Below are 15,945 nucleotides of genomic sequence, written 5' to 3' on the forward strand. Positions count from 1 at the left end.
ATTTCTTGGGCTTCTATAAGGAACTTTTGCTTCAAAAAGGGCTCCATGGCTGTAAAAATTTGAGAACCCCTTCTCGACACAATCAAACATTTTGCTATAATTTGTAAAGCACAGGTTGGGTTCCTTTTGAAATACTTTGGCTCACTCCATTATCCAATGTGTGTTTGCAACATGATGTCTAGAGTCTCTTCTTTTACTGAACTCATTTGGTGTTTCTTGATTCATATATGGTAAAGGTACTTGTAGAATTTTGAGCATCTCTTAATTAATGCAATGATCCTGTGGTTACTGCCATTTCTAATATCCTTTTTTTTTTGAAGGGTTGGAAAGGAATGTAAAATTTACAATATGAACAATTTCCTATATTTGCATATGTAATGTTTATGAGGAATTCAATGTGTAAAAATGTATGATTATATTGAATCCCCTCTGTCACCTGCCATGCGTTGCAGTTTGTATGTGTATATGTGTGTGCCTCTATTTGTGTATATGTGTATATATGTGTGTTTGTGTGTGTGTGCATGCATTATAATGTAATTTTTGTTTTTTGCTTTTTAAGTCCCTTCCATTTTGTTTTTCAGTGTTTTATGAGTGATGGTCACTCGTTGGCCTGATACATGTATTGTGTCCAAATTTGGTGTCAGTTTGTCCAGTGGTTTTTGAGTTACGTTAATCCCACAAATGAACATTACATTTTTATTTATATAGATTACATAGAAAAATAACTTCAAGTGGTAATTTGGTGATAGATTGTGACTATAGGCAGTATCTTTAATCACCCTAGATGAGAATTGGATCAGATAAATTCATTCAGTTTTTAAGCTCTGGTTTGTTCAAAATTTGTTGTTGTAGAGTTGATTGCAGAAGGAAATTTTGTTATTAAAATTCGGCATGTGCCAGTGTGCTACCACCAGATGTGTGTTTTTCTGCCTTCAGCTTATTCTTGTAGGAACATTTCCTTAATAACGAAAAAACTTAATTGTGGACCAGTCTGTGGAATGTCCTGGCAGTATGCATTTGTATTTTCAGCCACAAGTACATAACAGTCTTCTAGTTATGATATTTAAGCAAGAGCCATAATAGCTGTATCTGGGACAGTGCAAACTGTTATCAGGAAACTGTTGCCATCTCAGTCCTAACAAATAGGTTTTCTTCCGGCCAAGATACTCAAAATTTATCCTAGTCATATTTGTAACAGCTTTGCTTTATTTCACCTTTGCTTATGTAACCTCAACTCACCTGCACAGTTATGGAGCTCCCGGTGGCACAGTGGGTTAAACCCCTGTGCCGGCAGGACTGAAGACCGACAGATCGCAGGTTCGAATCCGGGGAGAGGTGGATGAGCTCCCTCTATCAGCTCCAGCTCCTCATGCGGGGACATGAGAGAAGCCTCCCACAAGGCTGATAAAAAACATCAAATCATCCAGGCGTCCCCTGGGCAACGTCCTTGCAGACGGCCAATTCTCTCACACCAGAAGCGACTTGCAGTTTCTCAAGTCGCTCCTGACACGACAAAAAAAAAATAATCTGCAGTTTTCTGTGAATCAGTTTTCAATCAGTAACACAGAGTAGAGCTTTAAAGTGAGCCAACATGGTGTAGTGGTTTGAGCGCTGAACTCTGGGAGATCAGGGTTCAGATCTCCACTCAGCCATGGAAAACCCATTTGTTGACCTTGAGTAAGTCACACACTCACAGCCTCAGAGGAAGGCAAAGGCAAAAATACCTCTGAACAAATCTTGCAAAGAAAACTCTTTGATAGGTTTGTCTTAGGGTCACTATAGGTAGGAAGTGATTTCAAAGCACAAAAAATATACAGAGAGAGTACTATAGTGGCTACATGAATTCTCAAGACTGTTTTTTAAACACTTGTATTCTTCTCCACATCCAAAGAAGTAAAATAAAAAAAATCCTCACAATCCAAAAACATGTAGTACCCCTTGAGGTCTCTGGGTGGTGCTGTTGACAGTTTCATTGTATTAGCTATTGCATTTACACAACCTCAGTGTCATACACAGGGGTTTTTTATAGTAGGGATGAAAGTTTATGCCTCCATATCTTTTGTTCACAAATTATGAGCACATGGGGTCAGGAAATATATGGGTTTGTGCAGCTGCTTTCTACAGTCACTCTATTACAAAGTATTAATGATATATAAATACAGCTTTGCAAGAAGTTACATATCAGTTATTTTAATATGTTCTCACCTAGTTTGGTGGGTCAAAACATTTTTATTACTAGTAACAGAATTTGGCACAATGATGGCTCTCATTTCCAAAAGCTCGGCTGCATAATTTAATTGCGCATAGGTGATGAGAGAAAGCTAAATTTGAATGGCAGAGGTAGGGAATGCATAGCACCTACAACCCATTTTGCAGCTTCCATAGCCATCTGCTAGTCTATCAACACTTCTAATCCTCCATAATTTTTATTTTAGTAATTTTTGAACTTTTATTTGCCTGAAAACTGCACAGAAAATCCCCCAAATGCTGAAAAATGTGCAGCCCCCCTCCAGTTTGGAAAAACTACTTCTTTATAAGTTTCCTCTTAAGAATAAAAGCTTGATTGGTGGCTTCCATAATAAATAGTAAAGTGTAATAAATATCAATATTAATAAACAAGAACACTGAATGCATTGAATACAGTTGGGATATACGGTCAGTGAAATTAATGATGCTTAATAGTATAAGTACTATATATGCTCAAATGTTTTTGAAAAGCAGTACTATAATGTTTCTTACCTTTGTCTAGCTGAGCATTCAAGTTTCAGGTATAATTTATTTTCATTATTGAAATTCAGTAATTTTGAGAGCACAATTTTCTTCTAAAATGAATGGAGTGTTTAAATAGATCAGTAAAGAACAAGCCATTTGTCTCTAGTTACAACATGTGCATTATTTGGGACTATGTAAGTTTTTCTTAATTGCGTCTGTGCTATTTTTCTATTGCTTCTAAGAGTCAGACTTTTTTCTCATTCAGCATTCTGAGATTCTTAGTCTTTCTTAATCTTTTTAATGTTTGCAGAATGGTATTCTGGAAGATCTCTTAGAGGAGTAAATATTCTTGACAAAACTGAATCTCTCCAAGTGTTTTTGAATAAATAATGAGAAACTCTTATTTAATCATTAACCTTGACTCCAGCTGGGTTTGCAAAGTCAGGCTGTGCGGATGTAGCAATGATGAGTAATCTGTGCAGGAGGCAGGATTATATTTAAAAAAAACAGTATCCTTGGCAACTGTAATATGATTCTTTTACATACATGCATTATCTATCTTACCACTAGGGCAACAAATAGAGTACATGATTCGTCAAGTGATTTTTATGACTGCTTAATATTTTTAATATTGTACATAGAACTTTTTAATTTTGATAAATATAAAAACTAATAGGTTCTAGTTTAAGTAGTAAGAAATTTAAAAAAAATCTTTCCAAGGTGGAATTTATAAAATGAATAAGAACACTCCCATTCCGTTGGTCTTTTGGGCTTCATTCAGTTGAAATCTTGTAAACTTTGCTAAACTGGCAGAACATACCTATTTCAGGACTGTCTTTTCACAAGGAACTCTTTTGTTAGATGATTGGTTTTATGCTTTCTTAATTAAAAAGTGAGGAACATTATGTTTGCTGGAAACAGACTGATGCTAATTTCACATACTTCAGCAATATAGCAGAAATTTCAAGACTGGAGAGAAGATGTAGAGAAAGTGGATGAAAATGAAAACATTGTTTTCTGTCCCTCATAATTCAGAATAGCTAAGGGAAATGCAGAAAAGCATTCTGAACTCCACCAACAATGGAATTGAACCAAACTTGGCACACAGAACTCTCATGACCAAGAGAAAATACTGGAAGGGTTTGATGGGCATTGACCTTGAGTTTTAGATTTGTAGTTCAGCTACATCTAGAGAGCACTGTGGACTCAAGCAATGATGGATCTGGACCAAACTTGTGCCCAAATGTGAACACTGGTGGAGTTTGGGGAAAACAGACCTTGACATTTGGGAGTTGTCGTTACTGGGATTTATAGTTCACTTACAATCAAAGAGTATTCTGAACCCCACCAACGATTGAATTGGGCCAAACTTCCCACACAGAACCGCCATGACCAACAGAAAATACTGTGTTTTCTGATGGTCTTTTCAACCCCTCTGACACTCCCTTGTGCCCCCCACCCGGTCCCAACCCCCACGTTGAGAAATGGTGACTTAGAAGTTAGGTAAAGGTAAAGACTTCCCCCTGACATTAAGTCTAGTCGTGTCTAACTCGGGGGGGGGGGGGGTGCTTATCTTTCTTTCTAAGCTGAAGTGCCGGCGTTGTTCTTAGACGCATCCAAGTTCTTGTGGCTGGCATGGCTGCATGGAGCACTGTTACCTTCCCACAGAAGTGGTACCTATTGATCTACTCACATTTGCATGTTTTTGAACTGCTAGGTTGGCAGAAACTGGGACTAACAGCTGGAGCCTACTCCGCTCTCCGGATTTGAACCTCCGACTTTCTGGTCAGCAAGTTCAGCAGCTCAGCAGTTTAACTTGCTATGCCATTGGGGTTAAAGTTAGTCCACTGATTTATTCAGACTAAACACAATTAAATACATATAAGATTGATTTCAATATGATTTTGTTTGGATACTGTCTTATGGAAACCTACATGTACATTTTGAGAAAGGCTTTCATTTTCTGCACTGTATAGTTTGTTTGCTACTTTGTTAGAGAGCTTGAAGTTGGGAATGCCCTATGCTAGTGTGAGTCACTGCTTAAGATTTTAAATAGTTTTGATCATTCTGCTGTCTCCACCCTTCTGGAGTCCAGAATAATATGAATCATTTTCTTGTGTGGTACCCAAATAGTTTGAACGGAAGTAGCATGTATTCCTGTAACAAGTGGTGAGCCATTGGTGATATCCTCCCAAGCAGATTTTTTTTGTAAAAAAATGTTCAAATGGTTTTGATTTGACTAGCCAAACATTGGTAACCCTAGCAACCTATTTTGACCACAATGATTTTTTCCTTTTGCTTTCTGTCGCCACACTGGAAAGCTATTATAAGTTTCTAAATACTGATGTATCTGAATCCAAACTTCTGTAGTCCTGAAAGGTTTTCCCATGCTTTTCTTTTATAAGATAGAAGGCCAATGTCTTAAATAGATATTTTCAGAAAAGTGGTTCAGTTTTTTTACAAAGAGTAATTACAGTGGGAAATTTTCTTAGCCATGAAATGGCAAAGGAAAGACTGATTTATCCAGTTCAGTTTTTTAAATAAGAATTTTGCCTCCTCTGATACAGTCCAGACCCCCCTCCTCAATAATTGTCCCATGTTGTTTGTAGTGTAAGAAATGCAATAAACATGTTGTAGTCATAATTAACAGGCCTTAACAAGATATTTGAAATTCTAGACTATTAAGTACTCAGCTACTGTTTTATAAGGAGAACCTTGTTCTAATTAGAAAGAGAGAGAAATTGAAACTATTATGTGTTTCTATGTGTTGTTGAAGGCTTTCAAGGCTGGAATCACTGGGTTCTGTGAGTTTTCCAGGCTGTATGACCATGTTCCAGAAGCATTCTCTCCTGACATTTTACCCACAGCTATGGTAGGCATAGTCAGAGTTTATGAGATCTGTTGGAAACTAGGCAAGTGAGGTTTATATATCTGTGGAACTCTTGTCTGCTTGAGGCAAATGTGAATGTTGCAATTGGCTACCTTGATTAGCACTGAGTGGTCTTGCAGCTTCAAAGCCTGGCTACTTCCTGCTTCAGGGAATCCTTTGTTGGGAAGTGCTAGCTGTCCCTGATTGTTTCATGTCAGAAATTCCCCTATTTTTTTTTATTCCTCTTTATTTACTACCCTGATTTTAGAGGGTTTTTTAAATACTGGTAGCCAGATTTTATTCATTTTCACCATTTTCTCCTTTCTGTTGAAATTCTCCACATGCTTGTGGATCTCAATGGTTTCTCTGTGTTGTCTGACATGATGGTTGTTTGACTGGTTCAGCATTTCTGTGTTTCTGTTTAATGGAGATATCAACAAGTTCGGAATAGGAAGATCTGCATGTTTCTTGTGCTTTATATTCAGTTTCCTACATCAGTGTTTTCCCCCATGCATCCTTTTGAAATTACAAATATATGATGACTGTCATACTTGTCACATGAATTCTGGACACATCTTTGTGACTTTCTAGAATCTAGTGTTGATTTTTTATTATTCCAACATTCTTTCAGACAACTTCATTGACATAATATATGAGATTGTTGTATTATTTGTTTAATGTGGGGATCCTCGAACATTTTAAACAGAGGACCATGTCACGGTCCCTCAGACTGTTGTGGGGCCAGACTATTGTTTGAAAAAAATATGAACAAATTCCTATGCATTTCACTTTCTTATTTGTAGTGCAAAAAACCCATGAAGGAATAAAACAATATTTAAAATGCAAAACAATTTTAACCAGCATAAAGTTACCAGTATTTCAATGGGAAACCTGGGCCTGCTTTTGGCTGATGAGAAAGTCAAGTTAAGTAGGATTGCTGTTGTTGTGTGCCTTCAAGTTGTTGTGTGCCTTGAAGTTGTTTCAGATTTAGGAGATCCTAAGTTTAGGGTGGGGGCATGGTAAATGACCTTGTAGGGCCTTAATTTGAGGACCCCTGGTTTAATGTATTCATTATTTGTGAAATTAAGAACCCAGAGATGTATAGAATAGCACTTATGGACGGTCTATGTTACCACTTTGGGTAGAATGATACGTCAAAATTAAATGTGACATGCCTCTTTTTTATACTATTTAACATTTCAGTATGACCAGCTACTGTGACCTCTAATTGTCCTGCTGCATTAGATTTCATGTTTATCAAAGAGTTGTGGATTATATAGTGATACAAGTACATGTCAAGTCCACATAAGAAGTAGTTTCACATTTTAGCAAGATGATTTTATAACTAACTTTTCATCTTGGCTCTATGATCTAATATAAAATATAATGTGTTTGAATTCTGAAGCTTCTTTCAGAGACCTGCACACTGCAAACCAGCAGATAATATAGTATAGCTGGGTCACAGAGTAAGAACTCTTTAAAACAATCTGGGAAATTAATACAATATCTACCTACTTGTAACATTTTTCCTACCCCTGAGTTATAGACTTAGCAATACAACAGTCATGTGAGAACACAGTGCAGTCATTCCTTACTTTTAAATTTCTTCAGAAGCTCTGTGATTGCTGCGGTATTTGTACTTGCAGTGCTGATTTTCTTATAGTACTAGCATACAAATTATTCTGTAATTCTTATCTTTTTTTTTCTCTACAAGAAAGTATAAAGTAGTGTTAGATGTTCATATTTGTACATTACAGAGTTTCAAAATTGTTTAACATACCCCTCTAATGAAGTATGAACTATATTAATTTTTAAAAAATCTGCCTATGATAGATCACATATGAGGAACTTTCTATTGAGATATTACCTTCATTTAGGAAATAGTATATAGCTTACACATGGCTAATTGACCTGTTTTTGTCATGGGTCAATTAGCCCGTGAGAAAAACAAGCTAATTGTGGTCCTGTGCAACACATTGAGGGAAGTTGACCTTCTTTTTGTGAAATCCCAACAAAGGATTTTGTTGGATTAAATTCTTGTTTTGTACCATTTTTGCACCTGATATGAGAAGTTAGTATTGTTACATGTATGACTGCAAAATATTGCTGTCAAGTTGGGTTTGTTAGCTGCTTTTGGTTTCCATGTGTTTAATGTTCTGTCCCATTCACTATTCTGTTAATGTAAAATTATTCGCAAGAATTCACATAACAAATATTTGTGACTTACTTTATTTCATTTTATGTTATCCTACATTTAATAAATAGGAAGTAAATAGTATACAGTTATGTGGAACTTTCTTCTGAGTAATTGTGATTAAGATCCAGTTTAGTTGTATTGTTGTTCTTGTACATTTGAAAGTAGATTTCCCCTTTTCCAAAATCCATATAACATTTTTCAACAATAGTTTGTCTCTTTGGTATCCATTTTACCATATCGTCTAAGAATAATGTATTTCTTATAATTTCCTTCTCAATTTGTAATTAAAGGGTGTTGACTGGAAATTTCATTTTCAATGGTCAAAATTTTAAACCTATAGGAAAGAGGGAGTTCAGTATTACAGATTATTGTGATTTGTGATTGATTGCTTGTGATGAAGTACAAATGCCTTGATATTAGAATTTTTTCCTTTCTTGTGTGTGGGTGGGGGGGGGGGTGGAATAGGGAGGTGATGCCAGAAGGATGGAGAAACTGTGAGGTCCTCTTGTGTGGGTGGTAGTAGCATTTCTCTAAATCCCAGCTGTCTCCAAGGAAACCTACAGTGCCATTCAGAGACAAATGTATATTGCACATTGATGTTACATGTTTTATGCCTTGGTACATACTAATTAAGTACATTTTTTGCTGCCTGTGATCCTTTAGGCTTCTTAGTTGTTAAGAACTAATACATCTGAGAAAATCTCCCAGGAGATAGTTGATTTAAGAAGCAATGTTGATGGGTATGAATGGACTAAAAGAGCTTGTAGTTTTAGAAACAGGATCTTTAAGAAAAGTAGATGAGAAGGAGTGGAAGAGACAGCTTGGGGCAGAAGAGGGTGCCAAAAATAAGCTCTCCCATGCATACGGAAAGCAGACATGATCTTGTCAAATTCTATGATAGCTACAATTGGCTAACAGCTGCTGTCGTTAGTTTTATTGGTTTTTCCACCTTCAAATGTATAGAATTAAGTCCATATGGTAATTTCCATGTGACGTATGAGCATAGTCTGTCATCTATTTATATGTTTATATGGGTGGGTAGCAACAGTATCAGCTTAAATGGCCAGGTATATATGATCCTGCTTTTCTTTAGAGATATTCTTCTCAGATATGGTAAGTTTGAATCAGACCCCATGAGCAATATCTGTTTTTAAAATTTTATTAGAATGCAGAATACACTTTTGACAAAGCATTTAATATATATGTAATTGAGTTATGAGGCATTTTAAACTGACATTTCTGTATTTGAAATCTTTCCAAAGCAAGATTCAAAATTAGAAGTGCTTTCATTTACAATTCATTCTGATAGCTATCTAAAACATCATGTTTAGAAGACATCGTGCTACTGGCAAAACATTTTTAAAAGAAATTTCTTAAGCAAGGTATGAAACTAAGATAAATGTCTAATTTGTACATTCATTTTACAACGTACTTTCAGAGAATGGAACCTAGTGTATATGAGTCTACTTTCCCCTTTTTATCCTCACAACAACCCTGTGTGATAGGTTAAAGTAAGAACTGATCAGTGCTAACCAATAAGCTTTATATACGAGTTTTGTCTCTCATAGTAAAGCTACACTGGCCTTGGCACACCTTTAGCACAAACAGATTCAATTTATCATTGAATATTCATAGAGTATAAGGCTTCTTCTGAATGTGCTTTTGACCCCCCCCCTTTTTTTTCTTTAACCTCTTCCCTCTAGGCAGGGCCTGCTCTGCCATGAGTCCCAGTTACCTCAGGGTTTGTTTGTTTTTGTTTTGTTTTTTGTTTTTGTCGTGTCAGGAGCGACTTGAGGAACTACAAGTTGCTTCTGGTGTGAGAGAATTGGCTGTGCAAGAACGTTGCGCAGGGGATGCTCAGATGATTTTTGATCTTTTTATCATCCTTGTGAGAGGCTTCTCTCATGTTCCCGCATGAGGAGCTGGAGCTGATAGAGGGAGCTCATCCGCCTCTCCCCGGATTCGAACCCACTGCACCACCGGGGACTCCTAGTTACCTCGGGTGATTGGGTGGCAAATTTGCCCTTTTGTGCCACAGCAAGGCTCAGGGTTCAGATCCATGCAGCTCTCTATATATGGTCACAGACAAAAAAGATGGTTGTGGCTGACTCCTCAGCCACCTTAAGCAACCACCTGTAGAGGCAGAAGAAACAGAAGTCTGCTATATTACCACTTCACCATCATCCAAAAAAAATTGGAAGCAGCAGAATCTCCATAGCTGTTAACAACTTGTTATTTTTTGAGGAGGTGGTCTGGATGCCCTTCAATTATGCCTTTGACCCCCCCCCCCCTTTTGGGGGGGAATCTTCCTATATGTGTAGGCTTGGGAGTTTCAGTTCCATTATATCTGAAACAGGGAGCTCTGACTTAATATTAGTTTATTAACCAGGCTCAGGAGCCATGTTTTGATCCTGGTTCAAAATTCTACTCCTCTTTAAATGTAATAAAAAACTGGTTTAAATAGGTGAGGTTTGAAGTATTAAATGTGTATATGAAGGAGTGAATTGAGTGAAGTGCATGGGAGCCACATGGTTGTCTTAATAAAACAAAAAACAAAAAAACTTCATTGTGAATTGAGCCTCTATGTTCAGTGTGTCTTGTTCCCAATTAAGTATGAATAAGATTACAGACTTAATGCAACTAGGGCCCAATATTCAGTGCATTATTTTAGTTTCACTGAAATAAGTGACATTAAATTACAAGAAAACAAGTGAGGGCTATAAATGTTAGAATATGGTTTCTAACATTAAAAATCATAAGATTAGTACATCTGTATCACTTATTTTTTAATATGGAATTCCTTCTGAAATGTAAATGTTACAATATATTTTGGTTATTTTTAAATGAAGAATTTAGAAAAATCAGGGTTAGGTTAGTAAGAAGTACCGATAGCTGAAATGTTGATACATAATCTGCAATACTGTATCCTAATATCCAAAACAATTGACAAGGTCCTTGCAGTCCTCCATTTCTAATTTTTTTTTTCTTTTATGCTTTGAAATTCTGCTAAGGGTTTTTTTTTTTACTAAGTTTTGAATGCTGTTTGTAATTTTGTTTTGTAACTCAAAATAAATTCAGTGGATGTACTAGGCTATTCAGTTTTGAATCAATAACATTTCCAGTGTTTTGAAAACATAAATAATAAAATCACAAATCACTTTTGCTCCTTGTTAGATTGAAATAAAAGCTGTAAATTCAACTTATTGGAAGACTTTTTCTCCATAAAACACATTTTTGTGTTTGTTAATGCTTCTTGCACAGCAGCAGTAATTATTTTGAGAAATAGGTATCCATTGGTTTTAGGGTACTGTCTCTTTAAATCCTTTGATGCTTAGTTTACTGTCATCAGTAAAGCTTCATGACTGTAGAGGGTTAAGTGAGGCAGTTCTGAAAAGACAGTACCATATGAAAGTACTTAAGGATTTGGAATTGTTATTTTCCTACACTGTTAGTCAGCAGTGCCAGTACACAAGTTTTCTTGTGGTTTTCAATGGAAAATGTAAAAGGCTGAAAAGAATTTCTACATTTGAATTGAATTAGTCATACGAAACTGGCATGGATATTCTCTGAGGGCTACCCAAAAGCGGCTTTCCCCCTCCCCCTCTACAGGAAGTTACATCCAGAGCAGTAGCTTCGGTTCTTTGCGAAGTGTAACATGTGAGCATTACTAGGCATTTCATCCTGCGGGTCTGCAGTCTGTGCTATAAAGACTATTGCTCTGTTGGAACACTGCTGCGGTGCTATTTTGTGCCCTGTTGACGTGATCTGCAATTACTTTTTAAGGCACTAGATTTTTATATGGTTTGCAGTAGCATCTACCGCACAGAAAATCTTTTATTGGTGACAGTATTTGGATTAAGAGAACATTTAACTTGAAGAACCAGCGGGCTGACATAGATGCAGATCTTCAAATAAAGAAGTTGGCTGAAAGACGATGTGTGGAACCTGAATTTCCTTTTTACCTCCTCTTTTTTTTTTTACATCGGTCTGAAGGAAGGCTATAATGGGAGCTCTATTCATACTGAGATCAAAAGAAGCATTCAAATGATGAACTACTTCTGAATGAAAAGTCTAAAGCAATAATTCAAGTGCTTGTGCTTTAGTATTTTGCTAAAGCTTTCGTCATTGCCAGCATTTATGCCTTGTGCGTTCCCTGTTGGATCAGCTCACGCAACGACGTGATGGTGGAAAACAAATATTCTGCATTTCTTTTTTGATGGATGGAGTAAAGCAGTCTTTGTTGCGGTCTGCTGGGGAATCTGGATCAAACAAGCAATATTATTATCCAAGTCTCATTGTCCTTTGTTGTCTGACTCATCACATGTAAATGTACTGCAGCTTAGTGGTACATACATTGCAGGGATTTGTACAAAGAGAAGAAATGTCATCATTGGAGCTCTATAATTCTGAATAGCTGCTGAGAACAGATTGCATTTCTCTGGTGAATTTCTGACAGTAAGAGAAATAAAATTGTTAGTTACAGAATTATGAACTGGAACACTTGGGACAGTCATGTATGCCTTTTATGGTAGAATACCTGCTACTGTTAACTGGGAACTGACCTTTCGGAAGTGGAGAAAGCTGTGATCATCTCTGCCAGAGCAATTGTCTTCTTGTTTCATTCTGTATAGAATGGTGTTATGTTGTCTATAACAATGATTTTACTGTTCAGAAATTCTATTCTGTAGAAATTTAACAGAATCAGCTGGCTTGGTAACAAGCATCAGCATATTTATATATACTATTGTAATTTATACTTTAATATTGGTTGAGCAAACAGTATTTTAGTACTTGAGTGCTATAAAGTAATAGAATTATTTTATAGATTTTTTGGGAAAACCTCATTAGCTGAATAACTCAGGTTACAGAATCTGGCAAATAAGAGGTCATTTAATTATATCACTTAAAGATTTCAGAACAGCAATAGTTATCACAAATTATGTTTAAAAAGACTTTCTATGTGGTGTTAGCTGTGATTAGAATAAGACCCTTACAAATCTAGTTTTCATCTTCAAACGGATCGAATGAGTCGCGTATGTATTGTTGTTTTGGAGGAGGTGGAAGATGATTCTCCCACATTTGTTTCCAAACTGCCTCAGGAAAGCATATCTCTACACCCTTCACCTCCAGCACATGGCTTGGTAAGAAGCTTCTGTTAAATATGCCCTATTTGTAATTGTGATTTAAAGCTCAAATGATTTTTACCATAAATATATGTGAATATAGAAAGTGTACCTAATATTATGCTTAAATAGTGAACATAAAGTAGTGTTCTCCTGGGTCTAACTGCAATCCTGATGAATGACACATATTTTTAGATTTTTTTAAAAATATTCTATTTTCTGGCCATTGTTTTCAAAAACTACAGTATCAAAACAGCATGTCTCCTACCTGCTGCTGGATATAAATTGATTCCTATGATCTTTGGCTTGTTTTATGAATTCATGTAATATACTCTGTAATAAAGTGTTTTGTTCTTAAAATTCAGTAGAAGAACATAGCTCATGTGATGCAGGGCTGCTATTTCACCTTGATTGTTTTTGGTAAACCTTTTTTTGGCATTTATTAAAATTGGATTGTTCCCTTGTGGAATTGGGCAGGGGGAGGGGTTAGCATATGGAGGTATTTTTAGATATAAGGACATATTTCCTCCATCTATTCAGATGTTCTGATTTTTCTTGCTGTTTTATATGATTAAAAAAACTGACTAAACAGTTTTATATGTTGTTTCTTTGAAAGTAATCATTATGCATTCTTCAAAATGTAACCCACTAATGTCAGATACTTTCCCCCTGTGGCAATATGCAGCATTACCTCTTCATAAAATGTTTCTTTTTATTTTATCTAGGAAATTGCTGCAACTGTTTAAGCAGAAACCTATTTTATAAAGATGTATTTGACAAATTTTATTTGTGATACCATTTTTGAGCTGTTCGGGTTTTAATGCCCGATATAACAACAACTACAACACTTATTTTGAAATTAAAACATTCCTTTTGGTTTTATATTTCAGCCCCCACTAGTTCAAGCTATATTTAATGGGGACCCTGATGAGGTTCGTGCACTGATTTTTAAGAAGGAAGATGTCAACTTTCAGGTAAAAAGAGATTATACAGTTATATACAAATGTAATGTAATTTTGTTACATTAAAGCTCTCATTTGTGATTCTTTGGAATCTTTGTAATATTTTTGTTTCTAAAATAACCAAAGGAAATGCTTCTTTTGATCTTGCTAAAATTGTTGCAAAAATTCTTCAATTTTTTTAAAGAAATTTAATCATTCTGGACATATTGTAGTTCCAGAAAGTTGCTATTCCAAATATGGTTTCACTTTATGGCTTTAATCAATATGTACCTATTTGTAATGCGTACATCAGTGGTAACATTTCAGTCATGTCCATATTACCCATTTAATAAAGACAAGGTGCTTTCTGTGGGAGGAAGGAACAGTTCAAATATTGATGTTGTCAGTCTTATGGCCACTAAGAAAACTCCCAGTATTCTTTCATAAAGCTAAATTCTATGCATCATTACAGCCATATCCATGCAATTATTTTTGACAGCGTGGTAGTCTTGATCAGTTAATATTTATTGGTCTACAAGTCTACTCAGACATAGGCCTCATTTTGTTTAGTGGGAGTTTCAGGAAAATATATTTAGATTATAGGCTTAGTCTGGAAATGTCAAAGACATATGATTTTAACTACTAACCAAATATTTAGTGTGTGAGTTTAACCAGGTATTATTCTGAATTTGTCAGGGAAACCATTTCGGAAAACAAAATGAGGGAATGTTGTCTTAAGTAGCAGGTTTTAAAAAATGTACATTTGTTAAGATGGAGTAGGCAAGTAAGTTTGCGTTGTTGGCTGCAGCTTTGAAAATGGGTTAGGCCCATGTGTTTCATTAGAAGTGAACTTCAAAAAAATCCAGGGAAATCAGAGGAAATGAAACTGGTGGAATTGAATTAAAAATATGCACATATACATGCTTAATTGTTTGACCAAATTAATATTCCTTGGTTTAAGGGCCACAGAATCCTATTTTATTAGTGGAAAGAATTTTGTGACTGTACAGGGTGTGTATTATATATTTCCCTTCCAGGTGCATCCCTCTGTGCCATGTCAAATCCTGTTCTAGTGGGCCTCTTGACCTTTAAGGCTAGCTCTTGGCATATGGAGATGCAAGGAGCTGCAGTAAGAAGGGAAGCTGGAAAAGCCCCCAGGCGCATATGTTATTTTTCATGCAGCTCTTTGACTGTTGTGTCTGTTCAAGAATATCAGACATCTGATGTTGTGCTGTGGCTCTAGTAAAATAATAGTTTATTCTTTTGTTAAAGTTGGCATTTGTTTGTTTCACTTGCAGTTCATAACTCTATTGTATTTCAGTTGTAATTGCTTCATATCATTCACACAGTAGTAAGGAATTACAGAATGTTGACATGGGACAATGGATGAAGTTGGCTATGGACAACTTTGGATGGGTAGCCTCAGCTGATGTAGCTTATGGAGAGGCAAATTTTCGTTTTGCTGCCTATGTTATAGTCATACCCATTATGCATGTTGTGCAATTATATTAAAAGACAGTGTTTTGGGGCATTGTATAAACATCAGTCTGTAGAACAAATGCATTAGTAACTCATAGAAAAAGGAGACCTTTCTAAATATAAACACTTTATTATCAACTTAGTGTTTCTCTCTCAAACATGAAAATTGATTTTTTAGAAGATTATGATAAACCAGTTAGTCACATCCGACTAAATGTAGTTCTGGCTTGTGAAAATGTGTGCAGGATATTGCTTTGGCAAATAATAGATAGAAAGTAGATGGCTGTTTTTCTCCCCTCCCCATCCAAGATTTCACAAATGTATAGTTAGTACCACACATTTTCCAGTTCCACTTTTGTGAATTTGACTACTTGTAGAGTTTATTAATATATTCTCTTTGAATTTCCACTATGATTCCTAGAGAGATTATTTGTCTAGACATTTCTAGGTCATCCAGTGCAGTTCTGTCATCACTTTCCACCAGAGGTTGACTATAGAGTTGTGCTGGAGAATCTGGAGATTCCTGGAGAGATGTTCTCTCAGGTTAAAAAAAATAGTGCTTTTTTTTTTTAAATGGTTTTTCTACTTTTGTCGGAGTTCTGTGCCCCTAACCATAGTAATGTG

The 15,945-nt window shown here is 35.9% G+C and overlaps 1 protein-coding gene across 2 annotated transcripts in view; it reads left to right on the forward strand.

The window, feature by feature from the left end:
* The window catches only part of ANKRD28 (ankyrin repeat domain 28), a 102,704-nt gene that overhangs the window by 36,135 nt on the left and 50,624 nt on the right, over window positions 1-15,945 (forward strand). The window contains exons 1-2 of one of the 2 annotated variants that reach the window (XM_060781991.2): window positions 11,344-12,919; window positions 13,792-13,875. In XM_060781991.2, coding sequence (XP_060637974.1) covers window positions 12,803-12,919; window positions 13,792-13,875 — 201 coding nt within the window. In that variant the 5' untranslated portion in view covers window positions 11,344-12,802. Of the gene's footprint in view, window positions 1-11,343; window positions 12,920-13,791; window positions 13,876-15,945 lie in introns of those variants that run through there. The other variant, XM_060781990.2, reaches the window with a different exon arrangement.

This window comes from Anolis sagrei, chromosome 6 (genome assembly GCF_037176765.1).
Source record: "Anolis sagrei isolate rAnoSag1 chromosome 6, rAnoSag1.mat, whole genome shotgun sequence".
NCBI lineage: Eukaryota > Metazoa > Chordata > Lepidosauria > Squamata > Dactyloidae > Anolis > Anolis sagrei.